At 44.3% G+C, this 24,455-nt stretch overlaps 1 protein-coding gene across 4 annotated transcripts in view; it reads left to right on the forward strand.

Moving 5' to 3' along the window:
* Positions 1 to 24,455, forward strand: part of SNCAIP (synuclein alpha interacting protein) — a 401,816-nt gene that overhangs the window by 281,868 nt on the left and 95,493 nt on the right. For all 4 annotated transcript variants that reach the window (XM_078675567.1, XM_078675566.1, XM_078675568.1 and 1 more), the window contains 2 exons: positions 2,856 to 3,035; positions 8,323 to 8,436. In XM_078675567.1, the coding sequence (XP_078531693.1) occupies positions 2,856 to 3,035; positions 8,323 to 8,436 (294 nt within the window). The remainder of the gene's footprint in view (positions 1 to 2,855; positions 3,036 to 8,322; positions 8,437 to 24,455) is intronic.

The following is a 24,455-nucleotide window of genomic DNA, read 5'->3' on the forward strand; positions in this document are numbered from 1 at the left end:
TGAAGTACTGAGGGATATTGGTGACCTTAGTCCCTGAACTCAGCTGGGCTCTTATTGTCACTCCCCTGGTGAAGCGTGCTAGGGCGGACCTGTCGAAATATCAATCACTGCCTCTGAATACCATGGGAAGAGTCGCACTTTTTAATATGATCATTCTTCCCAGATTCCTCTACATGCTTCAAAATACCCCCCTCAATTTCCAGAGAGCATGGTTCCGGGAGCTTGACAGCCTGGCTTCCAAATTCCTCTGGGGGAAGGGCAGGTCCCGATTGGCCCTAGGTGTTTGTCGGATCCCTTCCTTTGATGGGGGCTTAGGGATGACCCATTTATATCTATATAACCTGGCTCCGTGTTTGCTCTCCCTGAACGACTGGTTTAACAGAGGATGGTCTGATCCCGCTTACAGGCTGGAACTCCGTGAGTTGGGCTTGTCCAACCTCCAGTCGATGATGTACGGCGTACCTGTCCCGTCTCGTCTGCCGGAAGTGACTCGTTCTGTGGTCCTGACCTGGCAGACAGCGATGCGCCACACCAAATGGACCCGCACACTGACCCAGTGCGCACCCTTGTGGAAGGGTAGCTGGCTCAAGGAAGTCAATGGGCTACAGGGCATTTGGTCTTGGGACCTTATAGGTATTTCACAGCTGGGAGACGTTTGGGTGGATGATCACATGCGCTCCTTTCAGGGCCTTCAAGCTTGACATTCCCTACATCACTCGCAGTTTTATACATATTTACAGCTCGCCACGCTGTTCAAGAGCACCTCACGACCGGTACACGACTCCCGGATCATAGCCCGCCTGAAATGCAAATCATGCTGGGGGACCTGGGGAGGGAGGGCATATACTGCATTTACCGGACACTCATTAACAATACCCCTACATCACTTGATCGGCTGCGGACTCAATGGGAGGAGTGGGTGGGCACCTTGGAGGAGGAGGACTGGCGTGATGCCCTTATGGCGCCCAGGACAGTCACTGCCTCCGCCATATTGCCTATGACACCGCTTTATTTCTTACATGCCGCCTATCTGACACCGGCACCTCTACATCGCGCGGGGCTCCAACCGACCCCCACCTGCGTTAGGTGCGGTCACGAACCAGCCGACTTTCTCCATATGGTATGGACATGCCCGCGCTTGGCGCGATTCTGGGGAGACATTGAGGAGGAACTCACTGAGGTATTGGGGTGGGACATCCCGCACAACCCGAAACATGCGATCTTGGGCATCACAGACGGGCTGGATGGGTCCAGAAATGAAAAATTCTTTTACACCACATTCATGGTGATGGTTAAGAGGGACATAGCGACTGCTTGGAAATTCCCTGATCCTCCCACCGTTGGGAAATGGCGGGCCGGGGTTGACTGGTGCGCCACAAGAGAAGTCAATGAATGCAGCACGTAGGGTTTGGGGGAAGTGGTTAGGGGGCATGGTTTAGTCTCGCTGGGAATGCTCCAAAAGTTGCCTTTTTGATTCTGTATGTACTTGGCCTTTGGGTTGTCTAGATCACTGCATATATTCCTCTGTTATCATGGTATCTTGATGATTGGCTGGTGCTTTTTGTAAAATCAATAAAAATGTGTTTATCAAAAAAGAACATTTTACATTTTGTTTATTTTTTAAAACATTTTTTGGGGATGAATGCTATTTCAAATGCTACTCTGTAGTTACCTCTCAGATATATTACGTTTTGATAATATGATGGCCTGAAGAGTGCTAAAGTGGGATATATTGCTACTATTTATGGGTCTAATATTTGGGAACATTTTCCCCCTTGTACTACAGATTTTAACATTTATGTTATGGTGAGGAATCCCACCCTCGCCCGTAGTATCTAAAATCAGGCTGTTCTTTAGTCCTTGTAACATAATACTCCTGCTTACATCATCTATAGTACAGGGAAAAAACAGAATAAAGAAATACAAAACTTAACTTAAAATAAAGAAAGTTGAATATGGAATTTTAAGGAAACGTAAAAAAACAAATAATGTTGAAAATGTGTACTGAGGTATTGATCGAAGTTAGGATAAGGGCTGTTAATAAGATTACATCTAGGGGTTTAGGTTGGATTATTGTTAGTGTTAGCTTCACAAAAAGCGTTAGGGTTCCTTCAAAAGATATGGACGGTTCTTGAGGTGAGGATTAGTGGTGGGATAATGTCACTTTTAGTGTTGGGTTTTTGATTGGTTTTGGACGTACGGTTAGAGTCAGGGCAGGGATGTAGCCAAGTATTTTCTTCATAGTAGAATTCTTTATTATAATTTTTATTATTAATAAAATTAATTCTAAATTCTGCATTTTGCGTTATTATAATACGTCTTTATTTTCACTTAGAGCTCCCTAACAGTCTTAACAAATATATTTTTTGTAAATATAAATTTAATGTAAACTCTACCATCGGCCTTTATTTTTTTAACTCTTGGGGCTGTGGGCCTGCTGGTCTCATGACACAAAATGTTATGATTTGACTGGTGTCTGTTCTGTACCCTGGAAAGCATAAAAAGAATAAAGAAAATTTTAATTTGTGTAGTATGCATCACCTCGCCACGGCCCAAACGAAGATCCAAGCCTTAAGCCTTCCCTGACAAAAAACAGCCCGGGTTCAGACTCTGACACACACACTCACACACATCAAAACAAAGAAAACTTTTGCATCGGTCTGATGTTAACAATCTATTGTAAAACGAAACCGGGCTAGTGTCCAGTGAAATCCAAAAGGCATACTGGCATCAAAGGGCATGTCTAGCCATTCTGGCTCTGACAATTACTTGTTTTGACAGGCCACACTAGAAAATATATCTGTGGCCTTTAAATGATCTTGTCCTGACTTTCTTTTCTTCCTTGTTTGTCATAGCCACACATGGCAGTAGAAAACCTGGACAAAATTCACGACGAAACTGGAAGCAATCTTTTGCACATTGCTGCATCCCAAGGGCATGCCGAATGCTTACAGCATCTGACCTCTCTCATGGGCGAAGACTGTTTGAACGAGCGGAATGTGGATAAACTTACTCCAGCGGGGCTCGCAATAAAGGTAACTTAACTTTTCTCGAGGTTACATACCACACTTGATGGTGTAGCTTCTTCAGCAATGGACAAGTGTCAATGAAAATGCCACAAGCGCTCTTGTTTACTTCCTGAGATAAATATACAACCTGACTGAAGGGGTTTCATAAGAGAATATGCCGATGTGTTTAGTTTGCTGCGGACAGTTCGGAAAGTCTTTAAAATCTACCTCCCACGAAATGGAATATGTGTCCAGGAAGCAAGAACTGTGATATGTATTTTTAAATGTTAAAACACAATGGTGTAGCATGGCTTTGAGACTTACAGCAAATTACACGCCTAAACCACCGGTTATTTTAAGAAATGTTTAACTGATATGTCTTGCTGCACACCATTACCCGGGCTGTTGAATATATTTTGGGTTCTGGTAATTGGTGTGTCAATATAGGGCAAGAGGATAGGCAAAGCAAGTGCTGTGATGAGCTAAATCCCTGCATTCGGCACATCCACCCTCCTGCAGAAAAGTGCTGCCTTTGCATTTATTACAGTGCATTAGATTGCGGCTTGGCGATTTCTTTTATGCAATTCATGTACCCTAACTGTGGAAATAAAATAATGTCCTTATGAATGGGGTACATTCACAAAGGTACATGCATTTCTGTGTGGAAGCTGGGTGAACTCCTCAGGGCGGGGAGTGAGATGTGTAGGCGATTGTGAGTCCTAAGGGACCACTGGTGGGCGGTGGGGACCGAGAGTCCTATACTGTTCTCTCCTCTCACCAAGTTGTGATAGTTGGTGACTCTGGTTGCCATAGTACTGGGTGGGAGTTTCTTTATGCCTTTTGCGGATGCTTCGGTATTCCCTAGAATGTCATTTTGAGAGGGATTAGTTTTTTTCAGGTGCCCTTGTCGCCTAAATAGTACATGGAGCAATATCAATCAATAAATAGTACATGGAGCAATAGTAAAATCATCAATGTAGGGTTGGAACTAGGGTTAGGATTTCTATTGGAAGTAGGGACTAGCGTTTCCTGTGTTATTGGTTGTTGGGACTAGGGCTAGGGTTAGACATTTAATTGGAAGTAGCGATTAGGGTTTCTGGTGTGATTGGGTGCTGGACTGGTTGTGGGACTAAGACTTGGGTTAGGCTTTCTATTGGAAGTAGGGACAAGGGCTTCCTGTGCCATTGGTTACTTGGGGTGGGACTACTGGTAGGGCTAGGGCCTCTATTGTACATAGAGATTAGGGTTTTTGAACTGATTGGGTGCTTGGACTAGGGCTACAATTGGCTGTAAGGTCCTGGTCTCCTATTTGTTCTAGACTTTTAGGGCTAGTGTTGTGATTGGATAGTGTTAGGGCCAGGGTTCCCATTAGCTGACGGGGTCACCTGATTACTAGGGCTATAAAAGGCCAGGGTTAGGGTGTCCCAGCCCGGGCGTCGAGGCTAAGGGCGGAGAGGACAAGGGCAGTTGCCTGTTTGAGACTGACCAGGTCCAGGGACAGACATGCTGCCCAATATACATACCTCCATTTTGCATCTGTATACTTTCAGTGTACTTGTGGATCTATATATTTATCATTTTCTTCTAATTTAGCATTTCCAATGCACTTCCCTATTTCTCAGCCTATACTTCGCTCAATATATCTTCTAGCCCAACCTTCTGACTCATCTCAAACTTCTTTCTACTACTCTTTCCAATGCACTACCCTATCTCTCATCCTATACATCTATCCATATATCCTCTACATCCACTCTTTCATTTAACTCCAAACCCCATACCACTACTATGATCCCCAAAATAACCCTTTCTAGACTCTCTCCTACTCTACCCCTCCTTGCATCATCTTACACCTCTTTTAATATACCGATCCGCCAAAACAAACCTTTCTAAACTCTTCCCTCTTTTCTACCCCTCCCCAACCCTTCTTAATCCAAATAACCGACTAACATATCCACCTTTAAAATTACTTTCATGTTTCAACATACTAATTCAACACTAATCCTGATGGGATCCAGAGTTGCGTGCTACTTGCGCTTCAAAACCCCATCAGGGGTAGCAAGCACTATATACATACAAACCTCTTTCCTTCACTATCCCGCCACCTACCCTGCTCTACCCAAATAACTGAATAACATATCCACTACTCAAATGACTTCATATTTTACTATACTAATTTTCAACACTAATCCTTTATGAGTTCCGGAGTGGCGTGCTACTCGCCAGAAAAGCGCTTCAACATCCATGAGGGGTAACAAGTGCTATATGAATGTAAACCTTTCTTCCCCTTTTATCCCTCCGCTATCCTTCTCACTCAAATTAACTGACTAATATCCACCACTGAAATTACTTTCATATTTCACCATATTAATTCACCACAAATCCTTTATGGGCTTCCTGAATAGCATGTTTCAACACCCCATCAGGTAACAAGTGCTATATAAATACAAACCTTTTTTTCCTACTCTATCCTTCTGCTATCATTCCAAATCCAAATAACTGACTAACCTATCCACCATTTAAAATGTACTTGCATGTTTTACTATACTAATTCAACACTAATCCTCTGTGGGTCCCGGAGTAGCATGCTACCCGCCGAAAAAGCGCTTTGACGCCTCATCCGGGCTAGTAAGCATTATATAAATGCAATTACAATACAATACCAGCAAATTTTCAGTAAGGTGACTTATTTTAGTTAATAAGCCATGCATTCTGACCCATAAGACTCTTTATCAACACTTGACTCAGTGTTGTGCAGGCCGGAGTTTAATCTAATTGCAAAATGTCTTAACTCCTTTCCAGACCTTTAGGGCTGCCAGTTCCCTCTGAAGTACGAATACATATTTATCTAGCTGACGCACCTCAAACGATACACAAAATGTCACTGAGTCCACAAGAGCATAAAAAAGCTATGCATGTGGCCATCATATAAGTTCTAATGAAAACTAGATTTGCCAATAGATGGTGCCAATACTGTGTGTCATACTTCTGGACAAAACAGCTGCATAATTGTTTATTTCCTTTAAAGCTGCACACGTTCTATGTGTGCCCTTCAATATTTGCAACTGGCAGCCCGTTTTCTTCTCTCTTCCCCATCAGTATATCATTCATGGCCAATCCTCACTTTTTTACAGTGTCACACACTCATTGGGCTGGTTGTATGTTGGAACCTTGCAGGCGTTAATCACGCCTGCCTTAATAGCGCGGTCCGATCAATGAATGCATCTTTACAACGCATTCTGTTGCCTAGCAAGTTGTTAGAACGACTTGCCTTAGGGAAAGCGCTGGAGTTGGAATAGTAGAATTTACTATTCCAACTCCAGTATGTGCAACAGTAGGGAAAGTGTTGGACTGAAAGTTCAACATCAATCCAACAACGCTTTCCTTAAGGGAAGTCACTGTAATGACTTGTGTGGAAAAGGAATGCATTGTAAAGACGCATCCGTGGTATGGACCACACTGTTAAGGCACAGCGTTGTTCGAACCGAGGTAAAAAGGCTGTTTCCCATTCAGGGCTGCCAAAGGCACATTGCTCACTTAGATTCAGACCGTCCAACCATCAGATGGTACTGTAGATTTAATGATCCCCGAACCGTAGGAAGTTTGCATTCATGTGTTTTTTCTGGCTATGCACTCAGAGAAACACTCATACCTTTTGGACGAAGATAAGTCACCTGCATGACTCTGGAGAGCATCCGCCTGTTCCTGAAGTATCCTCACAGCAAGTTGTGCTATTTTTGACCCCCACCTAGGCACATATAACAAACAACTGTGTGTGAGCTGAGGCCTTTCTGTGAGTGTGGAGTTGAGACCTGCAGCAGGAATCTATGGTGAGAGGGGCACACCAAATGCACCCTTATTTGATGAGCGCAACTACTCAAACCTCACCAGACTGTAAAGGAGTGTCATTTGTGGCAGCAAAATGATCACAGTTGCAGGACAGGCCTCTTTACCTCTCCCTGCCAGGGAGCGCAGCTTACCTGCCTCTTCTACTTTTTATTTATTAAATAATAGTTCTGCCTGTGCAGCTAGGCCTCTCTGCATGAGGGACATGGATGCCGTGAGAGTGGATGCATGTGTAGAGGATGCATGTAGGGAGCATAGGACGTGGATGTATTGACAATGGGTTCTTTTTTGTATTGGATATACTTTAGCGGTGCCTAGGATGGAGAACTGGAGTGAGAGTCCAGACAGCAGATGTGATTTGCATGGCTTCCCCAGAGAACCTTCCAGGGATGCTTTGAGGAGTGTTAAAGAAGGAGACAGTGTTGATGCTAGCGTTTTTTCCTTGCCTGGTCCATTGTTCAGGTTAACAGGTTAAGTAAGACGGCCTCTCTTGCCTTTGTGTTCTTGTTTGAGGCTGCTCCTTAGATGATACTCTTCGACCTATCCTGTATTCCTGCTCTCACTTGTGGCAAAGACTATGGCCGGACCAGCCTATTTGGAAGTAGCAAATGAGCAGAACTGTCCATAACCGGTCACAGAATCTGCTGGATTATACAAGAATTGTCTGCAACTTGAGTATAAAGATGGGATGAAATCTTGGTGTACAGTAGATGGGTAAAGCACTCCCAAGTGTTGTTTGAAGGAGGTTGTTGTTACTCAGTTTACTTGTGTGCACCAGGGTATCGCCTTCTGATCCTAGGCATGACTAAGAATAAAGTCAAATGCTCTCCCCACAACAGGAGAAGCGTCCCCGAAGGGCACCAGTTGATTCCCTAAATAGTGATCTGTTTTGTTTTTCGACCAGTATTTCCAAATGTTAAAACAGGAGAAGTCTTGTATGCGGTTCTTCAATTTTATTTCATTTAAATCGCAATTCGATATGCTGCATTCCAAATGTATTCAATGTGGTGGTCCAACTCACAAATATCAATAATTCATTATTGCAAAACGTCCCTAAAGGCAGGGTCCTTCACCAGGGGACAAACAACCCGATAAACAAAGATGTATGCGCTTCACAACGTGCTCAGTTGGCGTCTGTACAGACGAAGGGCCCTGTCCGAAATGCAAAGGGACGTTTTGTAATAATGGGTGATTGGCATTTGTGAATTGGACCATCACATTGAATACATTTGGAGCGCAACCAACAAATTGTGATTAAAATGAAATAAAATTGAAGATCCGCCTACAAGATTTTGCATGTTGGAAAAGCATTGTAGTCTTCCCTGTGCTCATTGCTCCAACTGCGGCAACTCTGTATAGTTTCCGTAACAATGAATGGACTGCAAAGGCTTCAGACAGTGCAGTTGGTAGCACGCCTGAGGATACAGTAAGAATTTACAATGTTTATGGTTTGTTTTTCTCTCTGTTTTAGAATGGCCACCTGGAGTGCGTGCGTTGGATGGTAAGCGACACAGAAGCCATTGCGGAACTGAGCTGTTCAAAGGACCATCCAAGCCTTATTCACTATGCAGCAGGCTATGGGCAGGTATGGTACATTTTGTTTCTTTGGGCAGGATAGAAGCTCCAGGAGCTTGGAAGAGTGAAACGTAGCACAAATAGTTTTTTGTTTTTGTTAACATGCACTAACCTCCAAAAGTGTTGTGCTACTGGCACTTGCAACACGCGTCCTTATTTTTCTCTAACAGCGTTAGGATGGGGTTCGGTACAGTAGTGTTGGCTTTCCCTCTACTGTTGCCAGTGATGCCAGGATAACATACTCAAGCCTCCCTTCTGTGTCTGAGAGCAGTGACTGCTGACCTCGTTCACAAGTTCACACATTCTGTGTAGGCGGGATTCATTCGTTCTCATGGGAGCTGTACTGACTATAAATTCAAAGTATGATTTATTTCAATGAGAGGTATTTATCAAACTCTCATAGTCATTGCCGTGACATTTTGAAAAAAGAAAAAAAAAAGGTTAGTGGAAAGATTTGCACTCTGATGCAATTTGTTGCACCTGACGTGATGCTGTAGATTTATAGTGTTGTATACTTAATGTTTTTGGCTGAAAGTCAAATGAAAATGTTTTCTTTTCTTGCTTTCATTGTGCCACTGCTAAACTCTACTTCGGAATTTTAATATGGGAAATATTCTTGCCCCCACTTTTCCTGAGTTGTGAATCTACACAATGACATACTCCCTGAACTGCCGATTTATGTTTTTCGTATTGTTTGCCATTGCGGATTTTAGTATTATTGTGACATAATAACTTCACCTTTCTGAGAATGTCCTTCAGTAGCTTGATTTACAAACATGAATTAAATGCTTTTGATGCATCTTGGTGCATAATAAGGGTTGCTTATTTTTAATGTAACATAAGTACTCTGAGTGCCGTTTCTAACAGGTCACTATAAATGAAAACGGCAAAAATATGAGTGGGATTTCTGATGCATAGAATGTCTATAATTGTTAAACGGGGGAGTGGGAGAGGTCAGTGCTTTCAGTGGGATGAAAAAACTGGAGGGGGTGGTCTCTTGAAGGGAAGTAGCCAATGTAATTAAGGGCGTAGCTTAAAATCACGTTAGCTAAAAATCTGTGCTTTGCATAGTGTGCCGTCTGACTTGTATTTTGCTGCTCCTGTCATTGCATCCAGATATGATACAACAAGTAACATCTTACCTACAAGAAGTCAGGACCATTGGCTTTCTCAATGGTTGTTAATAAGCACAAGATAAATAAGCAGCAACTATGGCTGGTATATCATATTGAAAAAGCTTCCACTTAAAGCCCTGGTGACACCACAACGACGTTGCTGCTCCTCGTGAGTTTCAAAAAAGAAGGGAAATCCAGAGAGAAAATGACTCTAAAGGATTTCCTTTCTCCTACACCACTCACCTGGCATGACGTCATGCCTTAACTTCCCCAGTAGTGAGAAGTGAGCAGTGTGAGCATGCACACACCGATGTGCCTGCTGTCACTGTAGTCCTGGGCACAAAACAGAGCCCGATAGAGACCCGTTTCGAGGTCCCCTTTAAAAAGCTGCTGGTGCCCTGCACCGGTGAGACACGGCCCACTTAAAGCCCTGGGAGAGGTGCTCATTTTGTTGGTCGATTTCCTAAAGAGTTAATTCTTGCCTCACCATCAGATCTTTTGGGTTTGAGCCTTGCAAATATCACTCCAATCATTAGATGGCTGATAGGGCAGTAGCGACATGATCCCCCCTCCAAAGATTACTCGTCTGATGACAAGTTGATTAAGGATTTTTGATCTCCTTCAAGTCCTTCCCTTTGCCAAAGGAAAATATAAAATGTATGGATTTGTTTTTGTTGTATCAAGAAAACAAACATGACCGAGATCACAGATCCTTCCCTCACACAATATAATCTGGTGACCTCTCTCTTAATTTTCTTCACTGGAAAACATTGCAATGTTCAATACCAGCTATTAATATCACCATGCTTCAGGACCTCTCGCATGTCCTCATTTGACTACTCGTAGAGGCATCGAATCAGGCGACAAGTTTACCATATTTTACAACTTTTCCCATGCAATTTGAAATGCATCTTCACCTTCCTAGCCAATCGCCATTTCAAATTAGTCCTTTTCTACTGCATCCCAGGCAGGAAAGCAAATTATATATCCCTTCTACCATTTGGTGTCTTTCCGGTGAATTGATCTTGCGCCAGTTTTAACTTGGTAGCATTCCCAATAGATAGTTTTTGTTTTAAAAACCCACTCCTACACAGGTTCATATATACCCAAAACAGACTCCAACAAATATAACCACCACAACACCACCGAAAAAGAAAAAAAACTACTACCACGACCACCACCACCACAACAACCACCTCTTTTTTCAACCGTCAGCCATTTGAGCCTCTCCCTGCCTGCAGACAGAGATTTGGCATCACATATCTTATGCTGCAGCAATAAAAACATCTGTGCCTACAGTTGCGTACTATATTAATACAGTGTTTGTTCATGACAGCATACAGACTGCACCCAGCAGCTCCAAGACCCCATCAACATGTAACAATAACACAATGGATATGTATCACATACACACACCCATGTTCTACATTGAATGAGGAAAACCATCATTAATGCCGGTGATTCCTCACATTAAGAGGAAAACCGCCAATGAATGCAAATGAATCTTCGAGTGGTTAAGAGGTTTAATGGTTTAGTGGCGGTCCAATGGATGCGGCAACGCCAAGCTATACCGACGTGGCGATTGAACCCGTTGGCACTGGAGGACGCGGTGTTTAGGGCCGGGGTAGGCAAGGGGGTGGAAGACTACTTTGATGCTAACGCGGGCACAGCTTCCAGTAGAGCACTGGAATGGGACGCCTTTAAAGCTGTGGTTAGGGGAGTCTGCATTTCAGCTACCGCGGGAGTCCGCAGGACTCTCCTGTAGGGGAGTCTGCATTTCAGCTACCGCGGGAGTCCGCAGGACTCCCCTGCAGGACCTCACGCGGAACGAGGATCGCTTACGCGAGGAGAGACGTCACCATGCGACCCCGGAAGCTCGCGAGGCGGTTTCGGCGGCGCGGGAGGAAGTGGCGGCGGCAACGGAGAAGCTGCGCTGCTTCGATTATAAGGAGTTCCTGGTTCGGGCTCATGCTGAACGCGACAAGGTGGGCTCTCTCTTAGCCTGGCTGGCCGCTCCGGGGGCCCGCGGCACCCCGATTGTGGCTCTGGCCACTCCGGAAGGGAACGAGGTTTACACTCAATCGGAGATCAATGGCCAATTTCTCACGTATTACGCGTGCCTATATAGGAGCGCGATGCCATTTGTGCCAGAGGAACTGGATGAGTTTCTCCGGGCGGCGCGGCTCCCCCGGCTTGACCCTGAGCACGTGGCTCGCTTGGGCGGGGACATCTCTGAGGGTGAAATTCGGGTGGCCATTAAACAGATGGCTCGCCGCAAGACCCCTGGCACAGATGTGCTACCGATCGAATTTTATGCAGCCTATGCAGATATATTGGTACCGTGATTGCTTACGGTATACCGAGAGGACTGGGAAACTGGGACCCTCCCTGCAACTACCCGAGAAGCCTTGGTAATCCCCTTGCTGAAGCGGGATGGCGACGCTACCTCACGCTCAGCCTACCGTCCACTGTCCATGCTTACGACGGACTACAAGATCTTGAGCAAGGTCCTTGCGACGCGGCTGCTGGCCCACATGCGCGCCTTGGTGCATCCAGACCAAGCAGGGTTTATCCCCCAACGCACCACTGCCGCCTGTGTGCGTCGGCTGCTTCGGGTTATGGGGGGGCTACGTTGATGGTCTACCGGGTGCCGCTGTCCTGTCAACCGATATTGAGAAAGCGTTCGACAGCGTTGAGTGGCCGTACTTGCTTCGCGTACTGGAGACCTTCGGCCTGGGCGAGCGGTTTGTGAAGTGGACCGCCTTGCTTTATGCTGCGGCCACAGCCCGAGTTAAGACCGGGGCTACTATCTCTGCCCCATACAGGGTAGGGCGAGGGACCAGGCAGGGATGCTCCCTGTCCCCCCTCCTGTTTGCGCTAGCTATAGAGCCCCTGGCTGCTCACGCCCGCCTGGGCCAAGCATATGAGGGCCTTCAACTGAGAGGCGACACCCACTACATATCCCTTTATGCCGACGATTGCTTACTGTTTTTGGCTGACACGGACGTCGCCCTGTGCGGGGCTAGACGCCTGCTGCTAGATTTTGGCCGCTTATCGGGACTAAGGGTCAACTGGGGGAAGTCCTGCCTCTTCCCGTTGGTGTCAGGAACGGACGACTCCCAGCCGGAGGATGAGCTGCGATGGGAATATCATTGTCTTCCTTATCTAGGCACGCACATATACCGGTCACCGTTGGACCTCCTGGAGGGTAACATTGAGAGAGCGATTCGGAGCCTACGAGGCTGCATGGGGTTCTGGCGGACGCTACCGCTGTCGGTCGCAGGGCGAGTGGCGTCACTAAAAATGGTGGCGCTGCCCCGCCTACTGTATTTGTTTCGCACGCTACCGGTCTGGATCCCGACTTCGGTGTTCACCAGACTACGCTCCTTGCTTACCGGGTTCATTTGGGGAACGGGCAGGAGGCGAGTGGCGCTGGCCACATTGCTGCGCCCCAGATCGGACGGGGGACTAGCTGCCCCAGATTTCGAATGGTACTATTTGGCGGCCCAGTTGCAGTGGCTTACCCAAGCAGTGGCTTTAGAATTCAGAGGCCCGGAGGGGACTGCAGGCGGACTCCTTCCGAGACACGTCATATCCTTTATAATTCTGGCCCAGAAATTGGACCTTTCCCTACTCACGGGGGAGGAGCGGACGATTCGAAACTGCTGGCTGCGGTGCCATAGGCGATCTGGCGTCGCTCGCCCATATGCCCCCGAGATCCCACTGGGGATGTGCACCGCCTTCCCGCATGGAGGGGATTGGTCGGCGCTGGCGACTTGGGAAGGACTAGGCCTGCAAATGATCGATGATTTGTATAAGGAGGGATCGCTGCTCTCGTTTCAGGAGCTGCGCGACGCTTACGGCCTCCCGAGGGGGGATTACCTGTTGCACGCCTCGCTGGTGGCTAGTATCCGGAACCATTGGAGGAAGGGCCTTTCTGAACCACCGACGTCTGAGAGTTGTCAATATGTGGTTATGGCGGCTGGTACTTACAAGGCCGTCACCTGTCTCTATCGGAGGCTGTCGACGGAAATGCTGCAGCCCCTGGAGGGGTTGAAAGCCAAATGGGAAGGGGATATTGGACGACCGATCTCTGAATCGACTTGGCCGCAGCTTTTGCGGCGTGCATGGAAAGGCACTAGGAATGCCAGGTTCCAGATGGTCCAATTTTTCTCCCTCCACCGAGCTTACTTGACGCCAGTTAAGATCTCGCAGTATTTTGAGGGCGCGTCTTCACTCTGCCCTAGATGTGGAGTGGACGGTGCGGTTTTTGCCCATATGTTATGGTCTTGTGTGAAGCTAACTGATTATTGGGAGGCGGTGGTGGCCTGCCTGAATGCTGTCACGGATCGGCAAATTGAAGCGGATATGGGCGTTTGTTTATTATTGTGGTTCCCTCACACCCCCCGCACTCGCATCACCAGCAAATTTTATGACTTGGGCCTGATATTGGCTAAACGGGAAATCACCATGCATTGGAAATCCAACCGGGGCCCCAGCTACTCGCGTTGGAAGTCCACCCTGGAGCGGTGGGCGAAAGCAGAGAGCGCGTTGCGGCTGCAACAGGCCAGGCGACTAGATAGTGACAGGGCGCTAGAGACGGCCAGAGCGTGGGAGGCCCTAGTGACCGCGCTGCAAATGCCTGAGAGTGACCAAAGCGAGGATGGCGAGGCAGCGATGCCATAGGGTGGCTCGGCTGTGAGGTTCCCCATTCCCGGTGCTGTACACAAGTGACACGAGTAACGACGGAGGTCTTGGGAGTTCAGGTCCCCCAATGGAATGCATTACCTACCTCCTCCTTTCGACTGATTCGAGGAGGTGCCAGATTGTTAAATATTGGCTGATGAAAGAGAAGACACCGGCGCACTGACTAGGGGGGTGGGGTACAGGGAGGGTTTGGCTGTGGGGTTGTTGTCATGCACGCGTCTTCTTTGTCTCGGAGGTGTCCTGGAGTCACGCTGCTAAGCACCCTGTCTCCCCCCGTCACACTTCAGGAGTCCGGAATGAACACTAACACCCAAAGGGTAACAAGGGGGAAAACAGGGGAACAAAACAAGGGTAGGAGGGGGGACGAACAAATAGTATTCCAAGATCTTCTTTCACTCAGAGGATGGCTTATCTTCTGGGTATGATTCTGCAGTGAAAATACAAGAACAAGAAATGAAAACAATCCCCTCCCCGTAATGGTCCCAAAATGTTATGAATGTGTTGTATATATACCTTCTTGATAGTGGAGAGATACAATAAGGCTCTAAAGTAAATAACGTGGGTTCCCAAAATTCTCTTCCTGGATATGTATCATCCGATACAACATGTATCTAAACCAAAAATAACAAGATCAAATGAAGCCTGAGTGGCAGGGTGATACGATAATCTCTTCTGAGTATGACACTCACCCATTAGTCTAACGCCAATGCAGTAAATGCACTAACTATATATCGCGCACCCGCAATCCACTGCTGATCATGTCACATATTACATCATTCATGACATGGTCAGTGACATCACTGATGACATCACTGATGAGATCTCAAATGACATCACTGATGACATCTCAAATTACATCACTGATGACATCTCAAATGACATCACTGATAACATCACTGATGAGATCTCAAATGACATCACTGATGACATCTCAAATGACATCACTGATGACATCTCAAATTACATCACTGATGACATCTCAAATGACATCACTGATAACATCACTGATGAGATCTCAAATGACATCACTGATGACATCTCAAATGACATCACTGATGACATCACTGATGACATCACTGATGACATCTCAAATGACATCACTGATGACATCACTGATGACATCACTGATGACATCACTGATGACATCACTGATGACATCTCAAATGACATCACTGATGACATCTCATTTGACATTACTGATCACATCACTGATGACATCATTCATGTGATAATACGATGAGCCTCTTCAGACTCTAATATAACCTTAGATACACTCAGTGTAAACAGACACTCACAGACTGTCACTCATCCATGGAGTTACTCACACACCTAGTCAGTCATGCAAAGAATCAATCACACCTCCATTTCCTCAACTATACAGTTATACACACCTAACTTATTCAAACATATACTAACACATATTTACTCTCTTATACAATCCCTGATACAAGTTCACAATGATCCATGCAGCCACTCACACATTCACTGGCTCTTATGCACAGTTATTTATATATGTCAACTCTCACATGTACTGTGTTTTACATATGTACTTACTTTGACATGTAGCACTGAGATATCCATTCACTCACCAATACACTCATGCACACAGTCAACCGCCCATACAGCTGTTTCCACATGCACTTTTGAACCCATACATCTAGTGAATCAAATGCTCACACATCTATGCACAGAGTCATACACCTCCCAGCCACCCACACACACACACACACTCAGTCTCCCATACAAATACTTGGGCAACCAATCAATAACCCATATAGTTACTCATATAGCTACTGATCAACACATGCAGCAGTTTACAGAACAACAGACATAATGATGCACAAATTAAGACAGTTTAGTCACTAACCCATGCACTCAGTGAGACACATTTAATCACTCACTCATACAGTCAGTCATGCACCTACTAAATCCTTCATCCAGACACTTATACATCCACTCATTCTTCAATATGTAAGACATATTTTAACTTTACAGAAACATACAGTCACTGGATGTTGTCATCAGTGATGTCATCAGTGATGTCATCAGTGATGTCACTGACCATGTCATGAATGATGTAATATGTGACATGATCAGCAGTGGATTGCGGGTGCGCGATATACAGTTAGTGCAACTAACTATATATGCGAATTTCAATGGTTTTGTGTGAGTAAAATAAGGTTTTGTAAATGCTAATTCCTAACTATATATGGTCTATAACCTATGGTTTTTTCAGTGAATTTTCAAGGTTTTGTAAATGCTAATTCCTAACTATATATGGTCTATAACCTATGGTTTTTTCAGTGAATTTCAATGGTTTTTTCATAGCAAATATCAAAAGCTGTAAAATGTATTCTTCTTTTAAAGGAAAAATATATTTTATATGTATTTAATATAATTTTTTTATGTATATAAATTTTTTGAGGGAACAAATTTATCAACTATCATGCTGAAGAAGAGTGTGGGGAAAAAAAAACAAAGAGGAGGACTAAGAGGAAAGAACAATCAGTTCAAAAATACAATTGCTTTAAAGCATGAAGTGCTTTTCCACACATTTACATTTAAATAACCCATATTAGAACATACAAAATATCTACAGAGGAGACGGTGTACATTGAATTTTAGACTCTTCATTGGTACCTACATGTTGGTACTTACATCACCCACACAACACAACAGCTCTATTCAGAGCTACCCTACCTCAAAGCACTCTAAAATATTATTTTAATATTTCCCTTGGTTTTCCCCTTGTTACGCTTTTCGGAACGCTACCCGGTGCGCGGACCGGGCGCTAACCGTGCGAAAATTTGGGGAAAAAAAGGTATTTTTTTTTACATATATGGGCCTCCTCAGCCACCCTCAGAAAACCTAGGGGGTCAGGATATGTCTCCCGTGCCCCCTTATACCCATTCCCAACATTGTTTATCCTCCATCTTGTGACTAAATTAGTCCGAAACACAAGATGGCGGACTCCCGGTACGCTACCGGTGAGCTACCCGGTTCGCGTACCGGGTAGCGCTTCCACCGTGAAAAATCGAAAAAAAAATAATAATTTTCCCCGCGGGCCCTTTAATAGCCCTCACATCAATCCTAGGGGGTCAGGAGGGGTCTACCTTGCCCCCTTTCATTCATTTCCCCCTTCGTTTATTTCCACCTCTTGTCTCTCGATCCTACCGAGAGACAAGATGGCGGCCGCTCCGGACTGTTTAGAATGTTGACAGTCACCGGAGAGCCAATCCGCTTCTCCTCGCGAAGTTCCGTTACGCGTCTGGTACGCGAACCGGGGCGCTAACCGGGATGCTGTCACAGATATATATATTTTTTTGAACGTTAATTTCTCAAAATCCACTGGAGCACATATCTTGAGACCTAGCAAAGGCACATCGGGCAAACAGTCTCTACAATTTTGCCAAGTTTCATAGAAATCCATTCAGCCGTTCGAGCTAAAAGTTAGTCCAACCGCCCTATGGAAAACTCAATGTTAAAAACACGTTTTGGGACCCCCCTTTTTTCTCGGCCCCCGCTTGACGAAACCCCCCCAAACTTTCAGGGGACGCTCAGAAACAAAATGTGCCATTTTCCTGAAAATTTCAGCCAATTCCGTCCATCAACGCCAACGTTATTCAACATAGAATTTTCAGAAATCCCTATTCAAAAAAATCCTAACTATATATACCTACTGGCGACCGCCAGTAGGTAATATATATATATATATATATATATATATATATATATATATATATATATATATAATATAACATTTCTATGGCAAAATGAAACCCCTCATTTTGTTCCTTTTCAAATTAAATGTATTAAGTGTTACCACTTTATTCCAATCAAGATGACTTCAGGTGTGCCATACTTTTGTCATAAGTAAGACTGTTAGCGTTCTAGTTGTTCTTTAGAACACTCTGGGACATTCTGTCATTGGGTTATAGTTGGGCTACATCTGGCTGATATTTAGGCTACATTTGGGCTCTTTTGTCTCTGGTGGCCATCTTGGGAGACTGCATATCAGAATTGTTTTAATGAAATATAAGAGGATTTGAGAAGTCACTCAAAATGTGCCCTAATTTTTCTTTTTTCAGCACTAATCATAATTCCTATGGCAAAATGAACCCCCTCATTTTGTTCCTTTGCAAATTAAATGTTTTGTGTTAACACTTTATTCCAATCAAGATGACTTCAGGTGTGCCCTACTTTTGTCATACGTAATACTGTTAGCGCTCTAGTTGTTCTTTAGAACACTCTGGGACATTCTGTCACTGGGCTATAGTTGGGCTACATCTGGCTGATATTTGGGCTACATTTTTTTTTTTTGTCTCTGGTGGCCATCTTTGGGCTACATTGGGCTACATTTGGGCTCTAACATATATATAGCCAAATGTAGCCCAATATATATTTTTCAAAGTTAATTTTCGTAAAAACCACTGGAGCATATATCTTGAGACATAGCAAAGGCACATCGGGCTACCAGCCCCTACAATTTTGCCAAGTTTTGTGGAAATCCATTCAGCCGCTCGAGCTAAAAGTGAGTCCAACCGCCCTATGGAAAACTCAATGTTAAAAACACGTTTTGGGACCCCCCTTTTTTCTCGGCCCCCGCTTGACGAACCCCCCCCCCCCCAAACTTTCAGGGGAGGCTCAGAAACAAAATGTGCCATTTTCCTGAAAATTTCAGCCAATTCCGTCCATTAACGCCAAAGTTATTCAACATAGAATTTTCAGAAATCCCTATTCAAAAAAATCCTAACTATATATACCTACTGGCGACTGCCAGTAGGTAATATATATATATATATATATATATATATATATTACTCCAACCGGTCGCTGTGCATTCGAAATCATGCACGCTCACCAGTACGCAGACAACAAAATACGTGTCACCAAGCCAGTCTTCAATATATGATTTTATTAATCAAATCATAAAGTGCAGGGGTGCAAAGCAAATCGTCGGACAGACGCGTTTCGGGCGTGAACGCCCTTGCTCACTGTTATATATATATATTCCTGATGTTCAATCTGCTGTTCCGCCCCAAACACCTCTGTTTCTACCTATAATCCTTTTCCTGTGAGGGCGAATGAGCATGCCTCACGCATGCAGGTTGGATGGAGTTGCGGGATAGAGTCTGCATATGAACATCTCCAGCATTCTTTAGCACCAGCCAGGTAGGGTTTAACAGCAGGACTGGTTCCCACTTAGTCAAGTTTCTACAGAATGACGGGAGAGCGGGGAGACATGCTGGTAAACTTGCATTTTCTAGTCTGCAAAATAGATTAGGGTAAGAAGGTGGTCCCGCCTCCTCCAAAACCTGCTTATCAACTTGTTATGTACCTGCATTACTCTGTACTTTGCACCACCATCTCCTGCCCTAGGCTGCCAGCACATATTAGTCAACGGGGGGAGGAGAAGGAAGCAGGTATGGTGGTCAGCTGATGTGTACCCTGGCCAGACCCCTAAGATGGTACAGTATGCTTAAGGTAAATTTCACAATGTGGGATTTAAACTGTACAGGCGTAGGTTGTCTAAGAACACGATAGACAAAGCAATGTCCTTGTATGGGAACTCACCACTGCTGAGCTTTTTCTAGCCAGTTTCTGCTCATGCTTGGGTGTGTTTTTTGTGCTGAAAAAACCTGATGCCGCTCACACCTCTTGACTCAGCAGTGGAGTGGAGAAAAATGCTGTTAGATGGGAAAATACTTGGGATGGTGGGGTGGGTGACCATGTATAATGCACCGTTAGCCCACTTATTATTTGCCTAAAGATCTGTCATAGAATCCTGAACATTTGGTAAGAACAAAGGAATGCTCAAGAGACTAAAATAGGAAGCCACAAAGGAATTCATATTAAGACTTTATGAACATTAAGCCATGGTTCTCTTTTGATCCTCCAAAACCTGTTTAAGTACCAGCACAGATGTTTCTCCTTATTTTATCTAGGCTATCCTTAATCTGGCTAATCCCAATTCAAAATTAAATCCTCACACGTATTACTTTATGCCTTCCTATATTTCTCCTGTTCCATTGGCAATTGGAAAACACTTCTGCTGACAATTCTGAGCGAGTAGATTGAAATTTATGACGAAAGGTTGAAGCAAACTATCTAACCAACTTCGCTGTGTGACCAAACCAAGAGTCATGGTCAATCACGTCAGTAGACCGGGCCCAAGGGGTTCTTAAACATGCATCACTTTCCTTGTTAGCTCTCTGCATTGCTGTCTTTCTTTGAACCTATCCTACACTCTGCCGTTCCTACTCACTACTGTAACCGAGAAATAACTTTAATGGTTTCACAGTGTTTTTCGTATACCGCCAGGGACTTAAACCTCTGTGCCTTTCTTGTTGAGGGACCTTCTAGTCTTCCTTTTGAAACTTTGTTCTCTCAGCTGTAATGTTACCCCTTTCTCACAAATACAGGACGGATTCAATAAACTCCCTTATTTGAAGTTAGATGTGCCAAACCTAGTTCTCAGTTTCTGAAGTATTGTCCCTGGTTACTAAACTTCCAAATAAAGGGGCACCTTCAGAGCCACGATTCATAGAAAGACAAAAATATGCACGTCATAAGCCTATCTCGCTTACAAGAAAGATCAGTTACAATCCTCGAAAGGGTGGGCGGAACAGCGGGTGAATGCGTTCAAAATGATACTTGAATTTCAGTGCCTGCTTCAGTGCCGAAGATGAGTCAGTGAGGTGGATGCATAAAAGTGAGGTTTCAAATATAGCTGACTATTATTTACAGTTGGATAATGAAAGACCAACATAAATATCCACAGATTATAGCGCTAGAAAGTGCAGTAACATCTGTAATGTGTTAGTTTAGCTGGCAAAAGTGTGAGCCCATAAGTGAAGCATTTATTTCTGCTTGCTGAATACTGTGACGTGTTGATAATGTCTCCACTAGGAATGGTGCTTCCAGAATGGGAAGAGGCTAAATGTTTTCTCTTTACTCTGAAATCCTCTTCTTAAAGTTGTGTTTCCACTCCAATTCCAAAGAAACTCAGTGGTCATGGAGAGATTATGCTAATTGTCTAATCTGAATACAGAGACTGGAAAGATCAGCACGATGTTCCTTTCCAGATGTTTGTAATATGTGACTAAACTCTGGTGAAGTAAATAAATGCTAAACCAAGTACAAAGATATTTGTTCAGAACGTCTTTGTAATAGGTATGTGTCCGTGTGGACAATGTCTTTTATTAAGTCTGCTGTTGTGCCACAAAAGGTCTGGTGAGCTGCATGTCTGACCAACCTTCTTTGTTACATACAGGTGATCTTTCTAGATTTCAAAATCCACAGTGTACTTCTATCAAGAATATTGTACTGTTTTGACCAATATTGAGTGGCAGGGTGGCATATTATCGGGTTATATGTGAATGAAGAGACATTGTGCATTTGTTGCTTCGGGACCTAAGAATATAGAGCAATATGTACTAGAACTGGAGCAAAAAGTGGTCGCAATTTCCATACCAATTTCTTATGACCACAGGAGACAGCAGACCACCATGCCTGTCTACATTTCAAAACAGAATGCTTTTTAAATTTATTTTCTTTTAAGCAGTCCTTTTTCCTTCAAGGAAAAATGGGGCTTCCTTAAATGAAGAAAAAAAAATGGGAAAAAAAATCAGTTTTGAAACTCTTCAGTGAGAGCTGACACTGCAACCCCAATTTGCAAAGGGTAAAAGGTTCCGGGGGAAGGGCTCTTTTGCAAATGAGATACCATCCCAACTTGACAGTAGGCAACTTATCAATTGTTTGTCTCAAACTGTTAATGCAAAGGTTACCAATTTGGTATTTGAAAGGGGGGCCCAATATATGTAACCACTTCTAAACCCATTTTGAGATTCTGAATGTAATTTCCAAAGTGTAAAATGGGTTTCGTGCAAATGTATAAGTGCGTTTAGCTGTCAACCCTGAATTTTAGCCATCGGGAGGGTTTGCGACCACAAAAACCCTTGGAACATCTGGCCTATACATCCTTGGGAACAGTGAAGGTCTGTACCTCTGTGCCACTCAAGTCGTAATGCTACATGGCAACCTAATAAAAGTGTGTATTAATTCAAATATGACTGCTCCTTATTTGTAAAACAGCGCCCCACACAAAACCCACTATATTCAGTACCACGCGATTTCCTGATTGCATCCCTTATTTGATATTGGTGGGGCTCCTCTTGGTTCCTGTTGGAGGCAACACTATTGGGACATTGATATTTTGGAGCACAGGTAGGCCTGAGGCAAGTTGCGATATCATATATCAGCTGGGTAAGTTGGATGTTTTTGTAGTCCAGAGGCATCCTCAAACCTGCACTGCTACTTTGCTTGGACAGTGTAGGGGGAAGGAAGGAGTTTAGGGGGCCCATGCACTATACATTTGTAGATTTCCTAAAGGTTACGAGGTAATTTCCATAAAGGATTCTGTTTGTGGTGACCCACCATATTTGTTCCATACATTTGTGCTAAACATCCCTGTCATAGTTAACGACCTTTCATATACTATATTTTAAGTTTATTACCCTTTGTTGCAGAAAATGCAGAAACGTGTTATAATAAATCTGTACAGAGAAACCTTCGTCACTTAACTTTTATATTTTATCTACCCCGCAATATCTTGCACATTCCACTACACGTTTTGAGCCACACCTGTTTTTTCTGATCACTTTTCTGTTCAGATATGATTGTATTAAGTGCACACTCTTGAATAATCTGCATTTAGTGGTAGGAAATAGAATGCTGAAAGATTAAGATTCAAGTGCCAAGTAATTTAATGTCCATGTCGCTTCTCTTTGTTGATTTCTTTTTTTTTTTTAGCTAGTTCACATTCAAACCTCTGCATGTTTTTAAAATATGTCAAACCCAGGCAAATTGTGAGACAATGTCCGTATCCCGCAATAGACTGAAGAATTGTGTGAAGCATGTGAATCCACAGCACTACATGCTACAAATGGATAGTTAAAGGAAAGTAAAATTTTCCTTTCTGGCTCTGCCCACCTGGTAGATCTCCTTTCATTGCCTTCTTCCAGCACCGGCTTTGCACTGTAAGCCTATTATTTCTATTCCACTGCATGTCATGTCACACTGCCCCTCGTGTCAAGCTCTCTCTCTCCCTCTCTCACTGCACCCATTACTCTGATAAAAATCTTACAAGTGTGTGAAGATACGACAAAATTCAGAGGCTTTTATATGAGATAAACTATGGTGGTCACATGCAGAAGGAACAGGTTTGTCCTCTTGCTAGATGCTGGCTGCTCCAGCTCACTTGGCATCTGCGACTAATGAATATTTCTGGTGTGCAGCCACTGCCCAGCATCAGGGCTGGCTTTTGCCATTGGCGAGTAAAGCCTAGGCCCAATTTTCAGTCATGCAGAGAGCAGCGTCCAGTGGCTCCAGTGATCCAGTTTGAAGGGCTTTTAATCACTTGATCGTGCTGCAGATGTTTTATGTTTGTAGCATGTGTTGCTGTAGATACACATGCTGTGCATACTCCTGTCATCTTGTGTTGAGTTTGGACTTGTACAATTGTTTTTGTTAGAAGAAAGTCTTTTGAGTCACGAGGTATATTGACTTCTCCCTTGTTCAACTAGCTAGAAGAAGCTAGCGCTATGAGACCTACGGGTGATACACCTACGAGTAATATAGCGCTATGAGACCTACGGGTGATATACGCGCTTAACAAATACCAAATACATACATACATTCAGTATTGCACATGAACATTGGCTTCATAGTCCGATTGTTTAATTCCGTCATTGGGTTCGGACATGCTTCATAAAGGCTCTGAGTAGATGCCAGTGGCTGACTTTGTTGCGCACTGCTCCTCCAGTGGCCGGGCTTCCAGCCCTCATTCTTTGACCAGCCTGCCACAGCCTTCGAGCCGTGGGTCTGCATTGATCCAAAACTTTAGAGTCAACATCAGTGTCTACTCCAACACCCCAAAAGCAAGCGTTCCTCAACATCTTCGATGTCGAAAGACACTTCGAAGCTGAAACACCCATCAGCACCGAAAAAACGTTGCCAGCTCCAAGCTGGGCTCGACACTGAAACCCACATCGGAGTTGAAGCAGGAGCCGAAAACTAAACCAACTTTGGAGCCAAAACACGCATTAGGCTCGAAAACAACTTCGAAGTCCAGACAGACTGCAAAACGCAGTCATCCCTCTACAGCGGAATCAGAAGTACAGCAGTCAATTCCTTTTTTTTGTGTTTT

The sequence above is a fragment of the Lissotriton helveticus genome, chromosome 2_1 (genome assembly GCF_964261635.1).
Source record: "Lissotriton helveticus chromosome 2_1, aLisHel1.1, whole genome shotgun sequence".
NCBI classification, from domain to species: Eukaryota; Metazoa; Chordata; class Amphibia; order Caudata; family Salamandridae; genus Lissotriton; species Lissotriton helveticus.